The 23,230-nt window shown below is 37.0% G+C and overlaps 1 protein-coding gene across 3 annotated transcripts; it reads right to left on the bottom strand.

Annotated features, from left to right (window-relative positions):
* Nucleotides 1-1,515: 1,515 nt before the first annotated feature.
* LOC112192726 lies at nucleotides 1,516-22,027 on the bottom strand. Of its 3 annotated transcripts, none has more exons than XM_024332587.2 (6): nucleotides 21,975-22,027; nucleotides 17,837-17,956; nucleotides 17,258-17,734; nucleotides 16,909-17,055; nucleotides 3,210-3,646; nucleotides 1,516-2,952 (listed from the first exon to the last, which is right to left on the bottom strand). In XM_024332587.2, exons 1-6 carry the CDS (start codon nucleotides 21,988-21,990, stop codon nucleotides 2,353-2,355), a joined length of 1,797 nt encoding a protein of 598 aa, XP_024188355.1. In that variant the 5' UTR covers nucleotides 21,991-22,027; the 3' UTR covers nucleotides 1,516-2,352. The 3 variants fall into 3 exon arrangements, with proteins under 3 accessions (XP_024188355.1, XP_024188390.1, XP_024188385.1); XM_024332622.2 differs by lacking the exon at nucleotides 21,975-22,027 and adding an exon at nucleotides 21,573-21,676; XM_024332617.2 differs by lacking the exon at nucleotides 21,975-22,027 and adding an exon at nucleotides 19,438-19,757.
* Between the last annotated feature and the right edge of the window lie 1,203 nt (nucleotides 22,028-23,230).

Here is a 23,230-nt window from a genome sequence, read left to right as displayed (position 1 = left end):
ACGTTAAGTTTGACTTTTGAGGGTTAAAATGGTCATTTCAACATAAAAAAATATTAAAAAAATAAAATATAAAAAAAATTCTGTTTTTTTTTTTTTTTTTAAATAATTTTGTCTCCAACCTATATACCACAAGTTATAATAGGTTTATAAAAACAAAAAAAATACTCTAGGTAGTTGAAAGCCGCTCGCTGGTCTACGATATTTGTGACATATCTCCAATAAAGTGAAGAATTTAGGATATATCCCAAATAAAGTGAAGAAATATTTGTAAAAAATAATTTTACACTTTATCTGTAAATAAATATCTGTATATTCCCAATAAAGTGAAGAAATATCTGTGTAAAATCATTTTTGGTCTACGATATTTGTGATATATGTCCAATAAATTGAAGAATTTTAGGATATATCCCTAATAAAGTGAAGAAATATCTGTAAAAAATGATTTTACACTTTATCTGTAAATATCTGTATATCCCCAATAAAGTGAAGAAATATCTGTGTAAAATCATTTTTTACAGATATTTATTTACAGATAAATATTGGATATATATCACAAATATCGCAGACCAAAAATGATTTTACACAGATATTTCTTCACTTTATTGGGAATATACAGATATTTATTTACAGATAAAGTGTAAAAAAAATTTTTATAAATATTTCTTCACTTTATTTGGGATATATCCTAAATTCTTCACTTTATCGGAGATATGTCACAAATATCGTAGACCAGCGAGCGGCTTTCAACTACCTAGAGTATTTTTTTTGTTTTTATAAACCTATTATAACTTGTGGTATATAGGTTGGAGACAAAATTATAAAAAAAAAAAAATAAAAAAAAAAAAACTAAAAAGCAGAAAAAAAATAATAATAAAAAACAGAATTTTTTTTTATTTTTTTATTTTTTTTATTTTTTTATGTTGAAATGACCATTTTAACCCTCAAAAGTCAAACTTAACTTCCAATTTGGACGGAACAGTAAAAATTGGACACGGCTGATTGAAATTGAAAAGTTTAGGGGGTAAAAATTCAAAATTGAAAGTTTAGGGGGTGAAATGATTTCACCCCCAAACCTCAGGGGGGTAAACTGAAATTAATCCTTTATAAAATGAACAGTTTAGGTTTGACAAATTTAGTTCATCCTTTGATTTGATCTAGTTAAGTACATTAACGATTAGCAATTTGAAAGAAAATTTTCAGAAATGATCTACTCATGCATACCTAAACATATAATGGTTGATTTGCCAAAATGAAATCAAAAAGTGAGTCTCCTAAACTATGGATTAGAAAAGTCTTGAACTAGTCCTTATTTTAAAGGTCTTTGTTAGAGTCTCTCCTTTAGAATTGCCACTTTATTACGCATAAAATTCAGGAAGAAACAAACACACAGCATCGCACTGGATTTGTGACTAGTTTGCTCAAGTTTTCGCGTAATTACAAACTTATAAATTGTGCTTCCACTGCAAAAAGAAAAGAGAAAAGAAAATACTACAATTTTTTTTTTCTTTTTTTGAGAGAAATGTCAACTCATTGAATTGATCAGCTAAATTACACATAACAACCCACTACTATAGGGTTGTCAAAAGAGTCATTACCTAGGTAATTCAACAATTTTAAAGATCATGAAGTTCAGCCAAAATCTACCCTACAATGTCCTAGAAAATCAAGAGGCCAACACATCCCAGATATTTTTGGTGATAAATTTCAAAGAGAAACTATGGATTCCTCCCACAAAACTAGAAGAATTGCTATAAAATAAACTAGAAAAAGGAAGACAATAGTCCAAGCCCAAATACATTGACCCCCCAACCCATGAACCTAGAGAAAATCCTAGGCCACAGGCCAGTAGTCAACATCTCCACACCATCTACACCACCGCTGACAAGCATCTCGCCACCGCCAACATTAACTGAGCCAGCCCCAATCGCCGCCGGGTTAAGAGCCATCACATCCCTACAACCAGCTACAATCCTCAGCTGCATCAGACGATGGCCAAGCCCATCAAACTCGCTCCTCCAGCCTTCTATCCTGGCAGCCCGAAAACCAGCAGCCACCCATTCAACAACGTCGATGCCGGACGTCCACCCAAGATGTAGAACCCGAGTTCTGATCCTGATACGGTCAGATCGATACCATACGCCGCCATCATCTTCACCTTGAAAGTTTTTGAGAGATCGACGACAGAGAAACCCGCCGCCCTCCATCTCCTTGCCCTTTGAGGAAAGGAAACCCCCATCCTTGCGAACCAATATCAGGTCGTCACCTGGACGCCACAGCCCCCACCTGGACGCCACAGCCCCCACCTCTCAAGAGAGAGTAACATGTTGGTTTAACAAATTTAACTTTAAAAAGTTACAAGTTATGTGTAGTTGGTAATCTCACCCAAGAATGGTACATTGTGTGTAATACATAGGAAACGAGAGGACTGTGTAGATGATAAAGACAACTAAGTAGCAGAGATGCTAGTATGAAAACAAGAACAGGAAGCCAGTTTAGTCTATGGTGATATGTTGTGTATAAGGCGGTGCCAAAAGAAACCATCATGGCTATAGTAGAGATGTAGAGTGATCCGAGTCCAACTATGAGCTTCAAGGGCAGTGATATGAGGAAATCATCCTTTGCGAAGCGTGATGACAGGATGGACACGAATATTATTATTCCAAGCAAAGAGAAAAATAATGCAAAAATATTTGATAAGACACAAACTGGCGGTGTCGTTTGTGTTCCTCCTCCATTATAAGTGATTCTGTCATCAATGACACTGGTGAGTGAAGTAAAAACAGAAATGGCGATAAGTGTTGAAGCAAGCGTGCATGAGCTGGCCAAACTTTTCATCCACGATTCTCCCTTTACCATTAAACCTTTATGCTCTTCGGTAAATAAATCTTTAGGTGTTTTACCTTCTGCATTTTTCATCTCTAGATAGGAAGGTTGGAGAATCTTTTCCAGCCCCTGCGCACATTATTAGTATGAGGCATTATTGCATGGATTAGTTGGACTCCTTTTGTTCTTTTTCTAGTGAGCATAATTGAAATTTTTAATTTGTTTTAATTTTGATAATGGGAAATGACATTTACGAACCAAAACACAACTAACGATATATATATATATTAACAAAAAAAACCAAACCAATAATACAGAAGCACTAGACAGTTCACCGCAGAGAGAAAATAAGTACAAAGGAGGAGAAAAAGGGAATCATTAAGTACCTGGAACCACAGTAACTCCCGTTGCATTTGAAAGGCAGGTCCTGGCACGGTACCCAAATGATTTGGTGGAGCCATTTTTGCCGCTAAATGTAGTATGTTATTGTTCTCATCGTCCTTGAAGGAGACTATAAAATCCTTGTATACACCCAACTGATTTAGCAGATTGAAGAAACTTGTGTCATGGAACATAACTGCAATGTGAAATACACTCCGGTGTTTTTCATCTGTTTCCCATATCAAGTCAGGATATGAGCGCAGAAGCTCGGCCACAAACTCAAAATTTCCCATTTTTGTTGCGATAAATAAAGCATGTGATGGCCTTCTTATAACGTCCAGAACCATCCAATCATGTTGCCAGACAACGATTTCCCAAAGAAACTTAAGTAATTGAATGCCAGGAGTTCCCAAGTATTTTCTGCTATTTGTTCCTCCAACAACTAAACATTACATTGGAGCTTGAGTTAGAGCCATATTGGAAAAATTGAAAACAACAATATAGTGAGCTAAACTCTTTTAAGAATATGCATCCTCACAATAGATATTACAGAATTCTTATTTTCATGATTAAGAATATGATGGGTTACATACTTTATTTTATGTAATGTTTTACCACTTTTTTTTTTTAATCAAAGAGAGACTGGTTTATTATTGATCTTTTGTAATATGGTTACAATCATAGCTTAGAACATCTTGATTACTTGCATTTTTATGCGCGTAATTACATTCTCAACACTAGAATTAAGCTAATCTCCAAACTAATCATTATGTCATTAATCTAATTTAATTTATTTGTAGGTTGTAAGCGGAGTTGTGGAGTTCGGAAGGAAATGGCCCAAAATTGGAGCGAATAATCAAGAAATGAAGAAAAAAAGAAATCAAAGAGTCTGGAGTTCGACTACTGCTAATCTTGATTTGGGGTATATGGAAGGAATGCAACCAAAGTCTCTGGTCAGGTAAGATTCATTCTGTTACTCAAGTGTACTTCCAAGCTGTATCCTTGTTTCATTCGTTCAAAGCTATGCGAGCTAAACAAACTATCAAAGCTAGCCACCGGGTTAAACCTTGGTGCCCTCCACTAGTTGGTTGGCTTAAGGCTAACTTGGATGGGGCTTATGATGAAAACAGACATAGAGGTGGTGTTGGAGTGGTAGTACGCTATGAAACAGGTTTGGTCGTGGCTGGAGCATGCTACAGATTTGATCATATCACGTCTCCAATTATGGTAGAAGCCTTCACTGGCCGTCTTGCATGTAAACTAGCAGAGGACTATCACTTAACACCTATAATGTTCGAATCAGATTGTTTTCGTTTGGTGCAAGCAGTACAAGCTGAAGGGTAGGATACCTCAGAGCTAGGTAGAGTCGTCGACGACATCTCTTCATCTTTGACCTTCTTGGCAGGTTCTTTTTTTACACATGTTTATAGAGAATCAAATAGGATTGCTCATAATCTTGCTAAAAATGCCTTAGTTTCAGGGCTACAAGTTTCATGGAGTGGGAGTGTCCCTCCGATTCTTGATGGGCTCTTTGGTACTTCTTGTAACAACTAGTTCTTCTAATAAAAGGTTGTCGTCGTTTAGTTTAAAACAAAAAAAAATATTTCTGTTAATTAATCTTTTATGTCATTAATTAATTATTGGATGATAAATTAATTGAGCATTAAAGTTAGTCATCAGAAGCATCATCACTTGTAGGCAGCAATTAAAAATTCAATTGTTTAATTAACCTTAGCCCATTAGATAATTACACCATCACCATTATTTCTCTATCTCACGCGCTAGCACACTGAATATTTCTGCTTTGTCTCTTGTATCCATTGTGGTGCTAACATGTGGCAGCCTCATCCTCACTCCTTTTTTGCACAAAGACCACAAAACAGAGCCCATATATATCCATACTCAGCTCTCTTTTGGCGACAGCCACACACACCTAAACGGCTAAACCTACCAAAGAATAGGAATATCTGTGATATTTCTGATATATCCCTTAATATCTCCCTTTTTGGAGGGACCGATATATCTTAGGGGGTTAATATCTTATCTTCTATCGTTTCTGCGAAATTTCATGGTCAACACAGTATCATGCTTAGTGCTTCCTGGTAGAGAGGTAGACTTTGAGATAAAGCCTCAACAATTGAGCATCTTGCCTATTTTTTGTGGGACCTTCCGAGAAGGCTATCAACCGCATGCAAGACTTTGAGGCAATTATAAGCACTATGTCAAAGGGTGGACTTCCGGAGGGTGAGTTCAAGATGAGGTTATTTCCTTTCTCACTTAGAGATGATGCAAAGGGATGGTTTTTGAAGCTACAATTGAGGAGTATATGATCATGGGATGAGTTAACGGGCACTTTCTTGGATGCTTACTGTGATGCCCCAGAAATTCGTATTTATTTTCCGAGGATTTTCCGGAATTAGTTTTATAACTATTGGACGGTTTCGTGGCTCGTGGATAGAGCGGAAGTGTTTCGGGCGAATAATTAATTGAAGAATATGGTTTTAGGGGGGTTGCCAAAGGTTGACTTTTTATTCGTTGGGATTCTCCGAAAACTTCCTTCACGAAAGTTGTAGAGCGCGTCGATATGAGTTCGTGAACATGTGGAACGCGAGAATCAGAGTTCGTATGAGGAAGTTATGGCTATTGGAAGAAGTTTCCATTTTAGTATAAATAGGAAAAATCAGAAAATATTTTCATTTTCCACTTTCCTTTTCCGGAAACCACACTCTCTCTCTCTCTTCTCTCTCGTCCGCGCCCTCAGAGTCGAAGATTTTCGACTGACCCGACCCGAACCCGGCCGACCCGACCCGGCTTTTCCGGCCGACTGCGGTGGTCTCCGGCCGTGAAACTTGGTCAGCAGGTTCGCCTCCTCCGTCTGGTCGTCCCTGTGGTGCCCTCTATCGCCTATTCATCTCCACGGCGGCGCTGCAAGGTGGTGCAGCCTTGTGTTTTCGGACCCGGCCGGAAAACACAACTCCGGCGACTTCATGGCTTCAGGCTTCCTTAGTTGAGTTCAGAACAAGCTCGCTGATCGATCCATGGTGTTTATTTTGATCGGTTGACGTGGAAATCGGTTCAACTCAGTTGGGATTACTGTTCACGGCTTGTGAGGTAGTTTTCGAGCCTTTATGCTTGTTTTCTGACTTCGAGCTAGTTATGAGTATCCACAAGCATGCTTAGATGAAGAACTTTGATGTTGGGAGTTTTGTGAAATATTGAGTTTTGGCCGGCGGCGGTGCGCCTCCGTCTGTGGCGGCGTTCCGGCCACTTAAGGAACTGTTTCTGTTATTATATATGTTCTACTCGTTGATACGAGCGTTTCGATATATAATATGCAAATTTTGGAGTTCGTATGGAATTGTTATGATTTTTGCAGTTTCATACCGATCGATTTATTCTATCCGTGAGGATTTGAGCGTCCGATCGACTTGTGGTTTGGTCACATCGATCGTGGACGTATTCCAGAGACTTTGGAAGGTCTCGGATGTGGTTTTGCCTCGATTGGTGCCACTTTGGGGATTTTAGTTCAAAACAAGGGTTTCGTACTTAAATCAAATGTGAATCGTTACTGATTTTGATCATTGGTGATTAGGTACTTCTAAAGGTGAATTGGACGAGTTGTTGGTGATAGTGTTAGTTCGGTTCTGTATAGAAGACGCAGCGGGAGTTTCGAGGTGAGTAATCTCACGAAGTTCATTTCACGAACGGGAATACCCTTATTATTTTGAGAGTTATTTAGTTAACTGCAAACTATAGATGGTATTAGTGGCACTTTAGAGTAGATGATTACATGTGTGTATATATATATTATGGGATGTATATATATACATACGTATTCATGTATTAGTAGATATATGTTTACGTGAAATATATATGTTTTGGTGGTTTGTGGATTTATGAAAACAATATGCATGAAATGATGCTTTTTATTGTTTTGGGGTGTGGCTTTTGGAAAACAAATGATTTGTGGAAATGATTGATTTCGATTTGTTTTGAAAAGCGTTGAGATTTGAGAAAAGTGTTGAGATTTGGGTATGAAAACAATAGGCATGAATTGATGCTTTTTATTGTTTTGTGTTATGGCTTTTTCGGAAAACAATAATTATGGAAATGTTGATTTCGATTGTTTTCAAAAGCGTTGTGATTTGTGTAACATTTTGGGTCCAATGCGACTCCTTTAATGTTTTGCTCCAAGGGACATTGCGGCCCGAGGATCGAAGGTCTGAGACCTTGGGCAGAATATCAGGTGACCACGTCTTTGGCCGGACGAGTGGTTACGTTTTCAGTTAGAGCTCTAATCTGTCTGCCATATAGGTAATTCATGGGGTAACGGGAATTGGTTATTTACAACTCATGACATTACGTATTTTTAGGGAACAAGGTGTGAGTTGCTTCCTTATTAATGGTTTTTAAGGGGACAAGGTATGAGTTGTTTTCCTTATTAACGTTTTGATAGAAATCAAGGTGTGAGTTGCTTTCTATGGTACGATTATGGTACATTTGATAGGAAACAAGGTGTGAGTTGTTTTCTATGTTTTACTGATAGAAATCAAGGAGTGAGTTGCTTTCTATGTTTTATTGATAGAATTCAAGTGTGGGTTGTTTTCTATGTTTCGTTTTAAAAGGAAACAAGGTGTGAGTTGCTTTCTTTTATTTCGATTTGAAAGGAAATTAAAGTGTGAGTTATTCTCCTTTATTTCGTGTTTTAAGGAATCAAAGCGTGAGTTGTTTTCCTTATTTTTGGCGTGAGTTGTGTGTGGTTTGAGTTACTCATACGGGCTTGCAAAAGCTTACCGGGTTTGTTGTGTGGCAACCCGGTACACTATTCAAACGGTGTAGCGGTTAATCCTGCAGGTTAGGATAATCGGGGCTGAAGCTGAGGTAGCGCCTTTGCAGCTTTACGGTAGGAAGCGTTTTTTTTGTAACTTTACCGTCGATAAAGACTTCAGTTGTATAGTTAACTCTGAGCTGTATTTACGTTTTATCTTGTTGTTGACAATTTAATTCGTAAGCTTGTGTAATATATAACTCTATGGAGCGAGTGTATATTAACTTTGAGGGTTCAGGGCATCAATATCTGTGTAAGTTAAAGGGAAAAAGATTCCAGGTATTTTGTATTGATGACTGGACGTTCACGCATATATAATTATGGGGTTATATATATCGATTTTCTTGTGTGTAAAATCAGGGGCGTGACACTTACAACCCACCACACAAGACCACTAGCATGAGACATGAGCTCTTACTCTTTACTCAACGCGATCATGAGACCTTTTGGGAGCCATCTGATAGGTACAAGATATGTGCAATGCATGTCCTCATCATGGCTTGACTATGTCAATGATAATTGAAGGTTTCTATGGTGATTTGTTATCACATGAAAGGAGGAGGGTTGATGTTGCTTCACAAGGTTCACTTCATGGCCATGGTGAGACCGAGGCATGGGATATACTTGAGCACTTGGGTTGATAATCGAGGCAATGGGATGATCATGACTCTAGGAGGGAAAGATTGAGGAAAGATCCATATTATGACACCAACAACACTCCTGAGACAAGGGTTGCCCAAGAGAGCTCTAGTGCCGATTATATAACCGTAAGAGGAAGCTTGATCTACTTCTTCAAGCTCAAGAGCATGGTTCATCTACACATCATGTCATGGCCGCCTCGTTATCTTTATCTTTATGTCTTCTATGTGAGTCACCTACATATGCTACTAGTGAGTGTCATCTTGCACGTAACTATCTAGATTTTGTTCAGGAGCAAGTAAAGGCCATGAATTCTTATGGTGGCCACCCTGGAAATGATCCTTACTCACCTACATACAATCCGGGTTGGAGGAATCACCCAAATTTTTCTTAGAGAGACCAAGGAGGTTTGTCTAGTGGGTTTCAAGGTGGAAAGCAAAGGTTTAGAGATGGCCAAGGTCAAGACTCATCAAATTTTGCTCATTATGGCAATATACACCAAAGAAACACTCATTCTTCACAATATCGTCAACATGGACAGCAAGCATATGGGCCTAATTCTCAATGCCAATTCACCTCAACTTAAGGATTTCATGCTCAAAATGCTCCCCCCGGGTTCACTCAAGGTGGTGGCTATGATCCTAACAAGTTTCAATGTGTTTCCATTGCATCACAACTGGAGGAGAAGAAAAGTATAAATAAGGATATTCTTGCTACTATGTCTCAATGTATTACTATATTATCCCAAGGTCAAGCCACCATGCAAAACAAATGGGACTATTGGAAGTGCAAATGGATCAAATGGCAAAAGAGCTTAGCACACTTCAACAAGGAGCCCTACCTTCACAAGCGGAGCCAAACCCAAGAGGAAAACTCCACGAATGCAATGCCGTCACCACTCTACATTCGGGAAAGGTATATGATAACCATGTTTACATGCCTTCATATTCTACTTTTCATTCAAATCCTTTATTTGATGACTATGTTGATTTGCATTCATATGGGGCCAAGAGGGAAGAAAATGTACCCCTTGGCCATTCTGTTGATGATCAATTGCATACGCATCATGATTCTTTTTACCACAAGGAGAATGGGATCGGACCGGCAGAAAATGTACCTTCTGGTAAATATGGAGTGGGTGATGCGACTTTGAATACCAAAGGAAGAAACAACGGGGTGGATAAGGTAGTCGGAGAGGAAGAAAATGTACCTTCCGGAGGAGCTATTCGTGGTAAAAGTTATGGTTTCTTGTCCTTTGAAAATGATGGAAGCAAATATGGTTTGATTGATAGTGTCAAGGAAATGGCCATGTTAAGAAAGAACACTTCTAGTGATGAGGATGTCTTGGATCTTAGATTAGATGATGAGGCCATGAAGGTTAGGGACCCATCTAAGGCTGTTGACACCTCTAGGAAGGTTAGTGACGACATTAGACATACTTCTCTTGAGTTTGAGCCATCTATTTCGATCAAAAAAGAGGGGAGGAATAAGGAGGAAGATACACATATTCATGATAGCTCTAGGGATAGGAGTGGTTTGGTCTACTCATCACTAGGCGAGATTTGTGCAGTTGAGTGAGACACAAAAAGAGTCCATCAAGAAGTTAAGAGAGACTTGTGGAGTTGTAAAGAAGAAGGAAACGCCAAAGAGGTATGATTGGCCTCCACCTCCAAGCTACAAGCTCGCTTCTTCAATTACTAGATGTTTTAGAAATGATAGTGAGGCTAGCACAAATCATGTTGTGAGTGGTAAGAAGACATCCTTTGAGCCACCTTGAGGAAGAAAAGTGAAGAAGACCGGCTTGGGGTTTTTCCTAGGTGGTTTTGAAATTAACTTGTTCACTTTGCATCAATAAGGCTATTTAGCCATCCTTTTAGGAGGATGGGAGGTGTGAAGAAACATTGAATGTAGTAGTGAGCAGTTTCTGTCCAAAAAATTTAGTTGACTTTGGGTGACTATATCTTCCAATCTACGTGCTATTTTGGGCTAACATTTCCTATATTCTCCTATATCTCTATTATCAGCTGCCAAAATTTCAGCCTCTTTGAGTCACTAGAACTCTAGTTATTTAATGGTCATTGAATAGAGGTTAGAACAGAGGCAGCTTTTGTATAGTGAATTTGGGAAGCTACACCTTCTACATATCAAGATATTTGGAGCCAAAATTTTTCATAGATGTATCTTCACATGTCTTCTATATTCTGGTACAACATTTTTTTACTTTGCACCTTCCTAGCTTCAGAATTATTGTTCCAAGTGACAGGGGTCAGAAACAGGGCACAACAGAAACTACAGAAGATATCAGTGAGTTTGGAGGCCAACCGTTTTTGACTCATAAATGATTTTTCAATGAAATCTTACCATAGTTTTTATATGAGTCTACTTTTATATCCAGTTGGTGTCACCCTGTTTTCAACTCTGCAGCCCCAGATATTGCAGTTTTTGTGACTGAGGATCAGCAGCAAACTTCATGATAGACAGTCAAATTTGACCAACTTTAGTTTTTATCTCCTTTGGAGATAGGTGGCCTACTTTATATGGATAGAAAGCTCTCTGAGTCTACTTTCCAATACAAGGAGTTGTACATGCTTATTACTCTCAAAGTCTGAGATATGGATAATTGAATGCAGAGAGGTCATTGCTGGAAGTTTTTTGCACTCACTAGTTTTGCTCACTTGGGTTGGTTGGACTTCTTTGCACTTCATTTCATCTTTGGAAGGTAATCTATGTGTAGTCATGAGGTGTGTTAGAGATGGCAAAGCCTATGATCTTAATGGAGGACTTTTGTCTTCACTATTTGGTAGGCTATTTTCGACGCATTGCTCTTTGGACACTATTTCTCAATGGAATCTTTAATGAGCACCTAGAGCTAGCTTGGAGCATACATTAAGGAAGTCAAGGTTTATGCCTTGAGGTTGGTGTCTATTGGTCTTCTCCAAGGGTCGTCAGCAATGTAGGGTCAACAAAGGGGGTTCTCCGTAACTTTTCTCCTCATTTAGATTTTCATTTTCATAGTTAAATCTTGTGTCTTTGCCCAGACTTCACTCTCATGCCTAAATCCAACGTGGATTTAGCTTTTGAGCTCACTTGACAACATTGAGGACAATGTTAGTTTTAAGTGTTCGGGTGACTAGTGAGGGCTCGAGTGCCTTATTTTCTTCACTAAAAAAATAAAAAAATAAAAGCTTTTTGTAATTAGATTATAGTGGTTAATGCCTTTTTTCAACCCTAATGACGAACCTGATATGAGCATTTTTATGCGACTTTTTAATAGTTAACTCCTCATATTTTACTTAGTTATTTCCTTAAATAAATCAATTTTTAATTTAGTTTCTATTTTCTAGGTACATTGAATAAATGGAGAAGAAATAAGCTTAAAGGCAAAAGGGATGCATAAATGAAGAAATGGAGTTTTCCTGGTCCGACTAGGAATCTCAGTCAATGCATGAATCCTGATGAGGCTAGGAAACCTGAAGGCATTAGGAGACCACATGGCTTGAAGATATTATGGGAGATTAAATCTGATTTTTGCATGGGAAATGATGGAGATAATGTGAAAATAAGGAGGAAATCAAGGAGTTTTCATTCACATAAATTCTTCTTATTTCGTGGAGATAAAAAGGGAGTTTTATTTCAATATTTATCCTAATTATCTTATTTCCTATTGATTATAATTCTAATTAATTTCTGATTTTTCTTGATTTTAGGAGTTTATTGTGAGCACAAATCTTGCAAGAAACTAGTGCAATTCAAAGGAGAGGAATAAGGGATGTATCTGGTCACTATTCAAGCAATATACCATGAGTCATTAAGGGGAAAAGAGATCAGAAAATTCAAGACTCTGTCAAGAGAAGATCAAGGAAATTTGGAGGAGAAATCACCTCTAGATGATTGGCCATGATTGCATCACAAGAGAGGAGAATTCCACTATAAATAGCAGCAATCCTTGACCAACAACATCACAACACAACAGACCTCTTCATTTAGAAAATTCTCTCCATTCTCTAGTCTTCAGAAACTCTGCGTCTCAACCAAGGAAGAGAAGAAGTCATGCAATACATCAAGATCCTATCCGTCATCCACCCTTGTGTCATCCCTAGAAGATTGCTTGCTTTCAAGGATCTTCGAATTCTTCGTCTCAAGGCCATGTCATCCATCTTTCATGGTGTATTTCATACTTTCTTTTGTTTTCCTTTGTTTGATTCGTAGAGTTATGAATTCTAGTTAACATGACGTTGAGGGCAAAGTTTACAGCCTATTTTTATGTTTTGAAATAAAGTTGTGATTTTTATATATTGATTTAAATGTTGCTTATGTGAGATTGCTTGATTGATTTTGGATTATAGAAATTTTTTTCATGTTTATGTTCTTTGGTGGCAAACTTAGGATATATGCATGTAATTGGAGCTAATTTAAGTAGTGAAGGCTTTGAACAAAAGTCGAAATTAATTAAGGAGGATTGCAAATAGGTGAACTTATTCATAACTAGGTTGTGCACTTTGGTTGACATCCTTTCTTTGTTCTTAATGCATTGAATGTGTTCTTAATTAGCTAGCTTTCTAAACTATGATTGCATGTTCAATAGGATTGATTTAGGTGCTTTCACTTAGATTAATTATTCAAGGAAAGTAAAATATGGGAAATCGTTTGCTTTCTAACGTTTCACATGGTCAACTTCTTTCTCATGACATAGAAAATCAACTATAGGAATTGTGATTGGATTTCTTTCATATGAATGTGGTTTTGTTCTTTGTTTCTTGCGTTCCACCCTTGTATATATGTTTTTACCTTTTTTTATTTTATTTATTTTAATTTATAATTTATAATTTATAATTCTAAAACCCCCTTATTTGTATTTACTTGTATATATTTTTATTCTTTGTTTTATTTTTGTAAATAATACTTTTTACTCTTATTAATTATTTATTTGTTTTTGCAATTACAAGTGTACCCTCAATCCCCGGTTAGAACGATCCCTATTTACCATATACTAACGATGACATTTTCAGGGTTAAATTGCGCGCTTGCTTTCAGCGTTATCAGAACCATGAACTTAGCTTGTTGTGATTGTGGATAGATTAAGCATGATCTAGGACTTTGAATTTGTTTTGCGATAAGTGTATATGTGATCTATGCTTGAATATATGTGTGCACATAGCCTATGGTTAGGTTGGTTCATCATAATTAAAGAAGCATATAGATGATTTGATTGACTTGCATGCTCTTATTTGTGAGCTTTTGTGCCTATATCTATAGTGTATGTATCGTTCATTCACTTATTCTTTAACGTGTGTACAATTTCATGACATTGCGTATCTAGAACTTGTTTGAGACCTCTCGAGGCTACTTGTTAGCTCACAACAGAATGAAAAGGATTGAGGTTATACCACCATCACCAAAGAAGCATGTGTCCAAATACATTTATCACTAGATTGCTGCTTTGAGCCTATTTGTATATTTAGGCTTTTCGTTCATTAGCACCACAAATTCCTACCTAGCCTATACACTTTTATCCTACCCTTCCATGGTAGTTTGTGAAGCGATTCGAGATAATGATTTTATGTTTGAGTGCTTCAAAAGAAAAGAAATGTTGAAAGTGTGGGGATGAGTGATTTGTATAGAAAAGAAAGTTCTACCAAACAAAAAGACAAAGAGAAAAAAAAAATAGTATTGTTTATTACATAGTTTAGTTAGTGGGTTGTACATTAGATTTTAGAGTGAGTGACCTAGCATTCGGAAGTAAAAGTCATATATCTCTACAAGAGAGAGTCGCTTCACGGGCTCACGTGGATTTTGTCTTTTCCTATCGTTTATTTCTATTAGCCACTCGCCCTTAGCTCCATTACAACTAAATAAAAGACCTCTTAATCTTAAATGTTGTGAGCTATCTAGCGGAGATGATATCGAATAGCAAGCATATGGCGGCGTGAAATTGTTTTTGAGTGAAACATATATAACCCCTAAACACTTGAGCGGTAATATTTATTGAATCTATGTGAATTTAGTGGTTTATGTCGGATCTTCTACATGTCTATTTGATTATGGTGGATTGATTTGACACATGGTCAACATATGCAAATACTTAAGCATTTCTCACCTGTGCATCTTAATTGCCTTAGAAATTCATACATCCTATGTTGTGCTTTCTCAATCTCATGGTCATATACATAATTAGTTCTCCGAGAGTTTTGGTTGGAAAGGTTAATACCTCATTTTCTTTAAGTTAAGCATATGTGTTTGAGTTAATAGATTTTCGGATATTATTTTACATTTAGTTTGCTTGGGGACAAGCAAAGTTCAAGTGTGGGGGTGTGATTATTTACATTTTTATGCACGTAATTATATTCTAAACACTATAGTTAAGCTAATCTTCAAACTAAATATTATGTAATTAATATAATTTTATTTATTTCTAGGTTATAAGTAGAATTGTGGAGTTCGGAAGGAAATGGCCCAAAATCAGAACGGATAATCAAGAAATGAAGTAAAGAAGAATTTCTATTAATTAATCTTTGATGTCATTAATTAATCAAATGATTAATTAAGCATTAAAGTTAGTCTTCAGAAGCATCATCACATGCAGGCAGCAATTAAACATTCAATTGTTTAATTAACTTGAGCCCATTAGATAATTATACCATCACCATTATTTCTCTATCTTATGCGCTAGCACATTGAATATTTATGCTTTGTCTCTTGTATCCATTGTGGTGCTAACACATGGCAGTCTCATCCTCTCACTCTTTCCTTACACGAAGACCACAAAATAGACCCCATATGGATATATAGGGAAATTCCATTCTCGGCACTCTCTCGGTGACAGCCGCAACACACCTAAACCTACCCACCTCCCCACTCTCTCTCCTCCATTTTCAGATCTCCTATCATTTTCTCTCAAAATTTGAAGGAGTAATTAAGGGGATTTCACTTCATATCATCAAGGTTTCATCACCACAAAAGGATTTTGGCATTTCAAGTTGGTTCATATTTGCCTATAGCAAATTGTAAGCATAGCTTGTGTTCCCTCTCTCCTCTATCATTTCTCTTTATTTCTTATGTATTTGATGATGGGTTGTGAGAAGTTCAAATTGGGAGTTAGGGTTGTGAAGGTCTAACTCATCTTGTATAAATATTGATGCTTTACTTTTAATAAATGAAATTTTCTTTGTAAATGCTTTGAATCTGAATTCATTGGTCCTTAGAAACACTTTTCTAGGCTTTGTCGCCCTTTGAAATTATGTTGTGGGATTGTGATGATTAGATTGATAAATTGACAACTTATTAGTCTATGGCATCTAGGATTTAAGTGTGATAACTATTAGTTAGCTTAATTGTAGCTAAGCTTGCTTGAGTCTCCATTATCTTGCTCTCTAGGCCTCTAATTTTAGATATTGCGGCCTTAACTGGCGTAATGCCTAAGTTAGAGAGTTGATTGTGCCCCTAACAGGCATAATCAATACACCGAAAAGATAATTAGTTTAGTAGACTTGACCGGTACTAGATATGGGACTTAATACATATAGGAAATGCATGCATTTGTGAAATTGGCATCGATATTTGCAAGATAATTAGTGTGAATACCCGACACTCCCATGTTCCCATCATTTGAAAACCCAATTTAATTTTCTGGTTTATTAGTTAGTTTAATTTTCATTTTTGTTTGCGGTCAATTTAGTTAATTCCCAATTCAAACTTTCCTATAATTTTTGACTCATTTGTGCATATCCACCTTGAGGCTACAAGTTAGTGACTTTGATTAGGCTTAGTTCACATTGCTAAGACTGGGAGCCTTGATTATTTATAGTTTTTATTTATTTAATATTTTTATTGTGTGCTTTTAATAGTCCTAAAGCCGGTTAGGTTTGATGCTCAATCCCCGAGGTACGATAATTAAGGTTCAAATACTTCTCTTACTTGACAATGATACGTGCGCTTGCGTAAAATATGTATCAAGTCACATCTCTTAGCAAATAAGGAACAACATCATACCATTCTACCTGATCAGCGGATTCATGGGCTTCACTTACAAGCCTATGTGCCACTGCATTAGCAGTACTTCTAGGGGTATGAGAGACAGAAACTCTAGGCCTGCCTTCAAGCCACACTCTAATGTCATCAATTAGATTACCATATGGTAACTAAGAAAAAAAGTGTATTCTGGAATTTGATTTTCGTACTTTATATGCATCTATGAGAAAGACTAAATAAATGAAGCTTGACTAAGCAAAGAAACTTACGAGACTGAACGAAGCATTTCCATATTCCAGGTCTTTTGTTGGAAAATATTGAAGGCTTGCGTGCCAACAAATGTACCGCTGTTTCACCATTCATATCACGAGCCACAGCAAGCTCTCGGTAGTCATGAAGCATTTTCAAGGCTATTTCTGTACAGCAAAGAACGATAACATGCAACAACAGGAAACCAATTTCATCACTCTTTAAACTTCGCATAGGATCCAACAGGAAAGAAAAAACAAGTTCTACTCCTTTTTTTTTTTGTTAACAAAACAGACCTTGATATACCTAAGTACCATATAAATCATTTGTTCTCATAAAGTAACCAAACAAAAAGAAAAGATTAATTACCATATAAATCATTGTGGATGCAACTGAAAAATATCCCGAGTCGGTCCCGTACATCAATATCTTCTATAAGCTTAGGATACAGAAACCACGCCATCTCTTCGTGTCCAAACAAAGTGGCCATATAAAGCGTTGTCATTCCTTCCCCACCGCGAATTTGAGGCAGTTGTGGGTTCTTTCTGATCATAAGCTTAGCGATGGGTACAGACCCAACTGCAACAGCAAAGCAAAAGGCTGTATTGCCCTTTGCATCTTTAGAGAGTAAATCTTCTTCGGTTATATATTTCATCAACTGCTCCACAAAAAGAACATGTCCTGCTCCTGCCGCAACATGAAGAGGTTTCTGGCACCCGTGTGTGATACTGGCACGTATAATATTGGGATCTTCGCCTATAATTCTCTTAGCCTCTTTCCAGTCACCTTTCAGACACGAATTGTATAGAGGCACAGATCTTTTGATATACCTTCGTCTTTCGTCCACTGTATATGAAACATCGACAAAGATATTTGAACATTGAATCAAACAGTATAGATCGATAGACCAAATGTTCTACGTTCCTACATTAAAGAAAAAATCTTTACCCCAGTCCTCATGTTCGTCGTCTATTTCAGGGATAGAGATTGAGATTATTGTCTCATCATGTGTTTCTTCCTCCACGTTGCAGGGTTGGAACATATCTTTTGCTGAGACTACATCGTTTCCTGCCATTTCTTTCGATACGTAAATATGCAATACAAATGCCAATGGAAAGAATAAAAACACGAAACAAGCCATTCAATTTTAAGAATAAATTAATTCAGTACGGTTCAAGTTAGACAGATTTAGTTCGTCTATTAGTTTAAGCAAGTTAAATACTTTAAAGATGATCAATTTGGCTGAAAGTTTGCAGAGATGATCTATACATTAGTATCTAAAAACTGAACGGTCGAGATGTGGATATGGGAGCAAAAAGTGACTCTAAACTTTAAATGCGCATTTTAATTTCAAAGCGAAGCTTCGCTTTGGATATGATATATATATATATATCGTGCCAAAAGTAGTACCAAATCCTGTATAGAGTTAATATATATATATATATATATATATTGCCAAAAAATAATACAATATCCTATGTAGGGGTTAATAATAAAGAAAAAATATATGAATTTTTATTTGAATAAAGGGTTGGAGCAGGTGCACTCAAGCCTTAATTAATGAAACTGCTGAATATAAGGGAGAGACATTGAGTTTGTACTTGCATGAGCATTTACCAAGCATAATTAGCCATAATGAGCCACGCTCATACTACCGCCAGCGGTACCAACTCCCACTAGTGCAGTGGGAAACACAGCCAAACAGGCTACCATCCGAGCCCCGGCTCAACCCCTCCCCCCCCCCCCCCCCCCCCAGATCACAGTCGACGAACCACCACACGCCGCGTTAGTATAGCATCAGAAGCTGGGAAGTAAAGCACATCAGTCCCACATCGAAAAACATGGAAGAGACCAACTTCTTCCCCAAGTATAAAGGTTTTCTCCTCTATCCTCATTAATTATGCATTTGCTACTTACTTACTGTTACTTTGTCAACTTAAATACATTGACTGACTTTGGCATTGGAGAAGAGAAGACTACCCAACGCAGTCTCCCTCTAACGCCCTCTATATTTTACTTGACAGGTAGCGGATGCTCTGAGAACATTGCGAGTGGTGGTCCGCCCATCGGACCTGAGTTAACCAAGATTAAGCTACCGCTCAATCTTAAACATTAACAGAGCCTAAACCTTTTTATTAAGCATCTAAAGTATGTCCCAAAATGATATCAGGACCCACCCACTATGTGTAGAGAGAATATAAATGTAGTGGGGAAGATTTTCATACAACTACCATATTTGCTACCATTTCTTGTAGTTTTATTCTTTTGTTTTCTAATGTGTAATTTATTATGCCTATTGATTAATTATATTTTTGAGTTTTTTGATATATAGGGTTAAATTGGTAAAAAAATTCAGTTTTGGAGAGCAAACTTTATGATTTTTGGTCAAAATTTTTATATGGAGAAGGAAATGAATGAGCTATTTATATGAAAAAGGAAAAGACAATTACTTAATTGTTTTTTTTTTTTATGGAAAAGGAACAAAAATATCAGTTCCTAAAAGGAAAAAGAAAAGAAAAAAAAACGAGATACAAATACAAAGCTCTAACCTCAGTTGGTTTGAAAAGAGACGAACAGCTCTACTGCGAGCGGAAGACGTAACTTTTATGTCTATGGCGCACACAATATATATACGGTATATAATTAAATCATCCGAGGCCACCCGTTCACGGCCGGCTCAGGCGGCAGCCTTCACGGCCTGCCCTGCATTAAAATATTAAGGATGAAAGAATCTACACTAGATATTTGCATCGACCAAATAGTACCGCCAAACATAACGCAACTAACCATGTATTAAACTGATTAATTAGGCCATATATGATACATCAGCCAGGTCTTTCGTAGTAAAGCTAAGAGCCTACAAATGAGGACTTGGTGAGAGACAACGACCCCAAAATAAAATAAAAATATCTAAACTATAGTAATTAAGGTTCCGTTTGATGAAAGATTTCAAATAGATTAGCACAAAGAAAGCTGGTAACCCAGCTTTTCATACACGTACATTATATATATTTCGAAATGTCGTGTAATCAATTAAAAGTCTTTTTTTTTTTTTGAAAACAGCATGACCGACAGATACACAACCTTCAAAAGAATAATGGAAACATCAAAATGATTACAGCACGACAATGGCTAAATCGTAAAATATGCCAACGGCATACATGTCAAGGCACATCTGCCTCGGCTGCTTATCCTGATAATTTTATGCCAGTCATGACATGAGCGATAAGAATAATATAGTTTTTGACTGACATGAGCGATAAGAATAATAAGAATAATATAGCTTTTGACTGACATGAGCGATAAGAATAATATAGCTTTTTGTCAATATAAACAACGACCGGGCGTGTATTACAAAATATGACATAGGAATAATCGCAAAGGATCAATTCTGAGAGTACCTCCCAAAGATGGACCTCCAAAGATTATATTATATAGAAGTAGATACTAGCTTTCGATGTACCCTATTTCAACCTACATATTAAAAAAAGTACTAAAAGAAAATATAACGTAGAGGTGTGGCTTATAACTCCCTTTTCTTAGGTAACTTCATTTCATTATCAAAAGATTATATCGAATGGATTCATGGAATCACTGTCAAATACTAGCCAAACCCATTTCAGCATGAAAGGTACTTGAGACCCAAATCCTATTGCCTCAACCTTCACCTTAGACCCGAAACTAGCTAGCGCCATCTAATCTGTGCCCGATGGCCACAATCTGGCCATGTCAATCATCGGAAGCCTATTACAAATACTTAAGTTGCCATTTAAAAATACAAATTCTTGCATAATAGCTGATACCACGGAAAAAAAATTAAGAGGACACAAGGAACCATAAAATCGTCCTACCACACCCACCACTCAATGACAAGGTAGGTTGCCACTGTCAAAGTAGGTGGCCCGTTGGACAAAGAGCCACCAATCAACTAACGAAACCAAAATACTGTAGGCGTGCGTAATACGTTTTCATTAAGAATAAGCTTTTATGTAATCGAGCTAGTTAAAACCCAACACTTAATAAGTAATTAAGTTGGGACAATATATCAGTGCAATTACATTTGTCATTGTTTAATATGGTATTAGCCTATTAGGGCAGGTAATATTTTCAATCATATCCTAGGCAAGAATTGACTAGGCCTTAAAAGAAAGTCCACCACTTGTACTGAACAAATGACATGGTTTTAGAAAGATACGTTGCCTCAACTGGACGAAGTACATATTGATCAAAGGTTTCGATGTTGGCATTCGTTGCACATTAAAAGGTCGTGTTGAGGATTAAGTGATTTCACATTAAAAAGTGATAAAATATAAGTTAAGTGGCTATAGAAACTCTAAATTACTCTAACTTCTTGAGTCAAAACTTAATACCTAACAAGTGATTAAATTGAAAGAATATCGATATAATAGAGTTACTTTCATTGTTTAGCCAAATAAATGACATCTAGAAACATCTCAAAAGGCTCCTAAAAGCTACTTTAGCGCACACTTTATTTTGGCGTGATAGACAATATATAACTCAGAACTTCAATGATCTTTGATAATTGCTGAAAATTAGATAACGGCAGTTATCTAATTTTAATGCTAAAAAAAACATTAAATATTAGATAACTGCAGCTATGGAAAAAATGAGAGGTGATCTGGGGTGTCCCAACATACCCAGTGCCATTATGTTCCGTCCTTACCATGGTTTCATTGGCTTCACTCAGAACTCCAGAAGAATAAGCCATCCTATTTTGATATACTTTCAAATGGAAGGTTTCTTTCTATACATATATTGAATGCAAGATACATCCTTCAAAACAAGGTATATGTGTAATTAAAATTTGATCGATTTTCATGGATAGTATAACTGGGTGGGTTAGGTTCTGCAGGGAAAAAGCAATTATAAAACATAATTATTTTATTTATTTATTTAATTGAAGTTTACCTGGGTAATAACTGTTAAGTATGGGGACACACGTTTCAATAAAAAACAAGTATGAGGACACGTATTAAGGACGAGACAGAATCGGCACCAAGTGCTGAACTGCTGGATATGTTGGGATAGCAGATCTGCTCACGAAAAGAACTTGAACAACGCGTACCTATTTTTTGCGCCATTGCGGAATGCGGAGAAGTAGAGTGAGTTAGTTAAAGCGGAGAGCGATCCCTTAAATAAAGGCCCATCGAGTGTGACTTGAGTATTATAAGCTAATCACGTCATTTCATCTCACGTAACTAGGGGGCCACGCGTTTTCTGAAAAATAATTGAGGAAGGCTCCCGTATTCTTCTCCCCGTCCAATTCCAACTTGAATATCTGTAATATTCTTATTCATATAGTGGAGTATAATTTTCTTTAATCATTCATCAGGTAAATTGACAAACCAATAAAAATAAGCAAAGAACTCTTGCGTAATCCACGATAAAACGAAAAGTCAGAGATCAAGGTACTTATAATTCAAAACAACCGGCATGAATCTTCCCATGCAGCTGACCCAGCTACCAAAATAAAAGGCATGCATCTTCACAGCAAGCACCTTGATTTTCTATAAACTGCAGTCATTCCTGCACCCGGCCACCAGAGGCACTGACGTGCATATGGGTCACGCCGGAGAAGGACATTAATATAACATGGCTTGATCCGTATATTGGAGGATTTTCGAGTATGCGCAGTCAAATAATCGTTTCTCCAAAATGTTCTGGTGTCTGTTTTTCTCGACTGCTTAAGGTCAATTTTGATTTCTATAGACCGCTGGGTAATTTATCTGCGCACGGGTTGGATAGCAGCTTTTTGCGAATCGTGACATTATTTGACTCCTTCATAGCTGCAGAGATCGTATGAAGACAAGTACAAACGGAGTGGGCGGCCTTTCATCTACTTTATTTAGAGCAAAATTAAATAAGATTAAAGCATCTACCCAGAAAGGCAGAAAGTGAGCAGATGCAATTAGAGGCAGCGCATTCTCTTGATAAAACTCATATCTAAAGAGTAGGTTTATATATGCTGTACAGTGTACTTCTAGACAGAAGACCTCTTAACAGCTTGGTCATAAGCACTATAAAAAGGTTTCACATACACGCATCACATTCATACATGCTGTACCTAAAACACGCTGACCAGAAAGAAAAAAAAAAAACAAGTGATCTATGCGTCCTATTTTCGGGGTAAGGCCGCAGCTGGTTAAAAAACGCAATTGAAAAGTTTAGCAGACGGGATGAGAGCATCTTAAAAAGAGTAGGAATTATCCTGAAAACTAAATAGAAAGCAGTGCCTGAAACACAAACATCGAGCTCAAACTTAGTAAACGATACTGAATGACAAATTTCAAAAATATCTAAGAATTGAAGTGTGAAGGACAC

Source organism: Rosa chinensis, chromosome 1, assembly GCF_002994745.2.
Source record: "Rosa chinensis cultivar Old Blush chromosome 1, RchiOBHm-V2, whole genome shotgun sequence".
NCBI lineage: Eukaryota > Viridiplantae > Streptophyta > Magnoliopsida > Rosales > Rosaceae > Rosa > Rosa chinensis.
This window is presented reverse-complemented; position numbering and strand designations above follow the sequence as displayed.

Coding starts and splice junctions, on each gene's coding strand:
- LOC112192726 (XM_024332587.2), bottom strand. Junction 17,056..17,257: donor CATCCACAATGATTTATATG/GTAATTAATCTT, acceptor TTTGCTGTACAG/AAATAGCCTTGAAAATGCTT. Junction 2,953..3,209: donor GGGAGTTACTGTGGTTCCAG/GTACTTAATGAT, acceptor TAATGTGCGCAG/GGGCTGGAAAAGATTCTCCA.